Source organism: Crocuta crocuta, unplaced genomic scaffold (genome assembly GCF_008692635.1).
Source record: "Crocuta crocuta isolate KB4526 unplaced genomic scaffold, BGI_CrCroc_1.0 scaffold61, whole genome shotgun sequence".
NCBI lineage: Eukaryota > Metazoa > Chordata > Mammalia > Carnivora > Hyaenidae > Crocuta > Crocuta crocuta.
In genome coordinates this window covers 10693858-10699535 of record NW_027528369.1, presented here as the reverse complement: position 1 = coordinate 10699535, position 5678 = coordinate 10693858, and the positions used below count along the sequence as shown (strand labels likewise).

The window sequence follows — 5678 nt, the reverse complement described above, 5'->3', positions numbered from 1 at the left end:
GGGAGTGGGAATTCAGGCTGCACAGAAGCCGCCCCCACGTGACCCCTGGGCCCCTGTGGCTGTGCCCCCCCGACCGCCCCCCCCAAGCCCCAGAGCCCATGAGCAGACTGCGTGTGTCCTTCGACAGGTGTTGACGTGGCTAAGCACTGGGCCGAGTGTCTGTGCCGAGTCCTCACGGCCAGCCGCGGGCGGTGCTCCGGGGCTTCGACGTTCCTTCCGAAGAGAGGAAAGGCCGGGTGCGGGAAGGGAATCGAGGCCCGAGTCCCCGAGCCACAGGCCGCTGTGCCCTTTCTCTCTGCTCTGCGGCCGCCAGGCCCTGAGGTTGCTCTCTGCCCCCTCCCGCCCCCGGCTCGGGCACCTGGGCCCTGCCCCGGAGCACGCAGCTTTGTGCGGGGCCTTGGCCGGCTCGTGTCGCTGAGGGGCGCCCTTTGCCTGCCCACGAGCTCCGCTTCCGCTCTTCCTGCGGCCGCACCTCCGGGAGCCGATCTAGTCCAGCTCCCGTGGTCCCCAGGGACTTCTGAGTCAGCCGCCCGCAGAGGCACCGGGCCGGAGGGACTCCCTGCCGGCTGACTCCCCAGGACCCTGACGGCTGCGTGGGGACCTCGTCCATGCCACAGACCCCCGCTTCACCCCTCCCCGGCTGAGTGGTGTCTCAGTTCCTGTGTGTGCGCCCGCGCGCGTGTGCACTAGCCCCTGGGGCGGAACCCCGCACCGCAAACCGAAGACTTTCCAGGGTGCCCGGGGCTCAGTTGGTTTAGCGCCAGACTTGGGATCTCCATTAGGCGTGAATTTGCGTTTGGAGAGATCGAGCTCCATGAGAACATCGCAGAACCTACTTGGGATTCTGTTTCCCTCTCTGTTCCTCCCCTGGTAGTGTGTGTGCTCACGCGTCTCTCTCTTTTTCTTTCTCTCTCTCTCTCTCTCAGAATAAAGAAAGAAAAATAGTTCTCTTTTCTGTCCCAGTTCTGGAGGCCAGAGGGAAATCGGGGTGGCGGCAGGACTGGTTCCCCGGGCTCTGGGGCGCTTGTGGCCGTGTCCCCCAGCCTCCATGCTCACCCCGTGTCTGCGCCTCCTGCTCGGACAGGGCTCGTTGAGATTGGGGCCCGTTTCAGTCCAGCGAGTCTGCCGTTAGCCGATCACACCCGTGTTCCCACGTAAGAGAGCGCCCGGGGTCTGAGCGGACCTGGTGTTCAGCCCAGTACCGCGCAGACAGGCCACGTTCTGTATGTGCACCGAGCTGTTGACGGACGAGTGGGCTGTTGTGAGTTGTGTCGCCATGGACGACGTTCACATCATTCGTGTAGCCGCTTGTGGTGCCGCCTTGGTGTTACCCTGGGTGGCCCTGGGGGCGCAGTGTGAGCTCTGGGGGAGGGGGCGGGCGTGGGGCGGTGCTGTGGTGAGGTTGGGGGCGGGGCTCATCGTGCTTTGACAGCAGTCTCAGGAGCTCTTTCTTCCTGTACGGACATGTGTGTGTGAGCGGCCGGTCAGCGGGCAGAAGGTGCTGGGGTGCTCTGGGCTCCTGGGCGGCCCCGGCTTTTCTGTCCCATCTACCCCGAGACAGAAGGAGGCTCACTCCACCTCCCCACGCTCTCCTGCAGATGGGGTGGGGTGACCTGGGGGTATATGGAGAACCTTCCAGAGAGACCCCAAATTTGGACCGGATGGCTGCAGAAGGGATGCTTTTCCCAAACTTCTATTCAGCCAACCCCCTGTGCTCGCCGTGTAAGTTGGGGCTGACCTGCAGGCCCGGGAAGGGGGACAGGCACCCAGGGAGCCTGGCAAGCGGGTGTGGCCTTTCCCCCTGGGGCCCCAGCCCCGTGCTGTCACAGGCCGCCCGGGCCGTGGGCCCCATAAGGGTTGGGAGGTGCAGGTGGCTGTGGTGGCCTCTTCTGAGGACAGCTGTTCGCGCTGCAGAGATGGCTTATGAGCCGGACCCCGGAGGGGAGGGGAGGGGAGGCCGGCAGGGCAGGTGCTCCCTCTCGAGGGGCCGGCCGTGGGGCATGCGGGTGACAGCGGGCTCACCACGGTTCTCTCCCCACGTAGCGAGGGCAGCTCTGCTCACTGGACGCCTGCCCATCCGCAACGGCTTCTACACCACCAACGGGCGTGCCAGAAACGGTAGGCAGGGGCCCCGGAGGGAGGGGCGGGTGGTGGTCACCGAGGTCACCAGTGGCCTTACGTCTGCGGATTGGCGCTCGTTGCCTGGGCTCACGGGCGCTGTCTGGGTTGTGGCCTGTTATTTAAAACAGACTGGGGCGCTTCCAGTCACAACAGTGAGTTCATGGGGCACCTGGAGCATCAGTTAAGTGTCCGACTTTAGCTCAGGTCATGATCTCACGGTTCGAGGGTTTGAGCCCCGCGTCGGGCTCTGTGCTGACAGCTCAGAGCCTGGAGCTGCTTCGGATTCTTTGTCTCCCTCTCTCTCTGCCCCTCCCCCGCTCATATTCTGTCTCTTCCTCTCAAAAATAAATAAACGTTAACAAGTTTCTTTCAGCTGCATTTTCTTAAGTTTATTTATCGGTGTTCAGAGACAGAGACGGGGTGGGGGTGGGGGTGCACGCACACACATGCAAGCAGGGGAGGGGCAGAGAGAAGGAAGGAGAGAATCCTAAGCAGGCTCCACTCCGTCAGCAGAGAACCCAGCGCAGGGCTCGAATCCACAGACCACGAGATCGTGACCTGAGTCGAAACCTAGTGGGACACTTAACCGACTTGAGCCCCCCGCTGCCCCAAAACCGTGCCTTTGAAGAGGAAGGGGGGTTAGCGTGTGGTCTCGTTTCCCGTGCCGTCCTGTCCCCGGGCAGCTGGGACGGTCGTGCTGGGGGGTCTCGGGGTCCCTGGAAGGACGGGCGCAGAGAGCACGGGGCGCTCACCCGCGGTGCCCTGCAGCCTACACGCCGCAGGAGGTGGCGGGCGGCATCCCGGACGGGGAGCTCCTCCTGCCCGAGCTGCTGAAGGGCGCCGGCTACGCCAGCAAGATCGTGGGCAAGTGGTGAGTCCCGACCGCCTCCGGAGGCCGCTCCCCGCGGGGGGTGCTGGCGGGACACTGCCGGGAGGCGGGGCCGCGGGTGGAGCCGGAGTCCGCGTCCTGCGGAGGCCTGGGTGGCGGCACTGGTGGGACCACCCGGCGCCAGCCTGCGCCGCTGGCATCGAGCCCGCTGCCCTCCCGGCCGCACGCCTGCTCCCACTCTTCTCCCCGCGCTGCCTGTCACCGTGGTGCATCCGGCACGGAGGTCACCTCGTCAGCAAGCACACAGGCTCTGTGTGCGGGCCACGTGAAGCGGCAGCTGGGAGGTGACGGACGGTCCCTCAGCCTGGGACCATCACGACCCGGTGACGGGACCACGAGCTCACGTCGTGCGCGGTGTGTGTGTCCTGAGCAGCTTAGTGGCTTCTCTGTGGCCGCCCGGGGCCCCCGGTGTGCAGCCCCGGAGGGCAGGTGCGAGGAGCAGGTGTTCTGCCTTCCTCTGCCGGGTTTGGGGTTCTGGGGGAAGAGCACGCCCGCTTCCCGCAGGCGTGCCAGCCCTCGGGGCCTCTCCTTGGCCGTGCCGTGGCCTCCGGCACTTGCTGGCACTGCTCTGTCCAGGATGCGCCTCGTCTGTGCCAACTTGGGGTGCCATGTGCACATCACGGTGGTCACACCAGCGGGCGCCGCCCTGCCAGGCAGACCGGGCAGAGCTGCCGGGGCCCTCGGCGCCTGCGCAGCCCCGGTGGTGCGGGGACACTGGCAGAGGGCGGGCGCCAGGCCTGCAGGATGGAGTCTGGGTGTTGCCGACCGGAGGGAAGGCTCTGGGGCCCCACCTGGCAGCTCTGCGCCGCGTCCAGCAGGCGTCCTGGGCGGGGACCCCGTCACAGGGCTGCCGTGGGTACTGGCCGTCGTAGCCGGGCTTCCCTGACCTTCCTCCCGGCGTGACTCATCTGCATTTCCTCGGCCTGGCCAAGTTCAGGGGTGGGTGCGGCCAGGACTCGAGTGAGAAGCTGCCCAGGCTGCCCTGGTCCCCTGGGGCCGTGAGCTGCTGTCGCTGGAGGGGGAGCGTGGTCGATGGACGGCTTACGGTCAGCAGGGCGCTGGCTGGGTGTGGCTGTACGCAGAGGCCTCGTGAGGCGGTGGAGGGGGCAGGCGGGAGCGCTGCGAGCAGCCGGGGAGCTGGGGTGGGTGTTACATGGGGGGGCGCTGTGGCAGCCCGCCCTGGGAGGATGGGGTGCCTGGCAGAGAGGCCTGAGGTCGGTGCCAGCCGTGTGGCAGTCGGAGGCAGAGTTTTAGAACCAGCTGGGGGAGCCGGGGCGCCGAGGCACCTGCCGGCGTCCCCCTGGACTCCGTTGCTGGGCACCTCGCCTCTGGCCCTGCGTGGCCACCCGCCCCCACCGCAACCCCTCCGCCAGGTGACAGGCCGTGTAGTGAGTCCACAGTGCCCTGGAAGTCGTGTGAGCCACTGGAGCAGGGGGTGGGCTCCCAGGGGCCCCAGGGACACGGCATTCCAGCTCGTGTGGCCATGAGAGCCTGTGTGCGCCCCTCCCGCCGTCAGGCTGCCCAGCTCCCCGAGAGCACGTGGCCAGAGTGGACCATTTCCACGTAGCCGTGCTCGGGCGCCGGGGCTCCTCCGGTCGGCACCTCCTGTTGGTGGGGGAGCCTGGCACTAGGCGCCCCGAGAGCGAGGGCTGTCGGGCGAGAGCGGGGGCAGGTCCGGCAGGGGCTCTGTCCGCCTTCCCCTGATGCCTGCAGTGCAGAGCGTGGTCTGCCGAGCAGCCTGGCCGTGTCACCCCGCGGGCACACCCACCCCACTCGGGGCCAGGGCGCTGGGTCAGTGAGCAGCCCCGTGGCTCCTGACTCTGTGCCAGTGTGTGGTAAGGTCAGGCCCAGGCGGGCAGCCCACCCGGGGCCCGCCGGACAATCACACCCCCAACTGGGAGAAGAGGCTCTCGGTGACCANGCGCTGGGTCAGTGAGCAGCCCCGTGGCTCCTGACTCTGTGCCAGTGTGTGGTAAGGTCAGGCCCAGGCGGCCAGCCCACCCGGGGCCCGCCGGGCCATCTTTGGGGGTGTGATTGTCCCCCAACTGGGAGAAGAGGCTCTCGGTGACCGTATCCTGAGAGGGTGGCAGTCCCCTCAACGGGACACTGCCTTCCTCCCAAACTAGGGAGGCTGAACCCAGACCTGTCCTGATGGGTAGGAAAAGGCTGGAGGCAGCCCCGGAGTGTGGAGGCGGGGCTGCCGGTGGGTTCTGGGCGGTTCTGGGTGGGTGTGAGGTATCTCAGCCTGTATCTCCCCAGAGCCCTTCCTGGCATCCTGGACGGACACCTGAGCGCCCTGCTGCCGCCTAGTTGGAGGGGGCGGGGGGCGGGGGATGTTCCTGGTGTCCTCCTGGAAGAAGAGGCCTGGTGTGTGTGGGGCTTAGCACACGTCGGGCATGGGAGCCACACTCGTTTCCTGAATGTTTCGTGAAGGCGAGGAGCTGTCTGTGCCCGGAACTTTGGGGTGCCGCTGAGCAGGGTCCCTGAAGCTTCCCGGGTCCTGTTTCCAGGCATCTGGGCCACAGGCCTCAGTTCCACCCCCTGAAGCACGGATTCGACGAGTGGTTTGGATCCCCCAACTGCCACTTTGGACCTTATGACAACAGGGCCAGGCCCAACATCCCCGTGTACAGGGACTGGGAGATGGTCGGCAGGTAACGGGTCCCCA

General features: G+C 66.8%; 1 protein-coding gene across 1 annotated transcript in view; it reads left to right on the top strand.

Annotated features, from left to right (window-relative positions):
- The first annotated feature begins 1580 nt into the window (after window positions 1–1580).
- GALNS (galactosamine (N-acetyl)-6-sulfatase) overlaps window positions 1581–5678 on the top strand; it is a 17081-nt gene continuing 12983 nt past the window's right edge. The window contains exons 1-4 of the mRNA XM_077754117.1: window positions 1581–1722; window positions 2044–2118; window positions 2890–2992; window positions 5521–5664. Coding sequence (XP_077610243.1) covers window positions 1599–1722; window positions 2044–2118; window positions 2890–2992; window positions 5521–5664 — 446 coding nt within the window. The 5' untranslated portion in view covers window positions 1581–1598. The remainder of the gene's footprint in view (window positions 1723–2043; window positions 2119–2889; window positions 2993–5520; window positions 5665–5678) is intronic.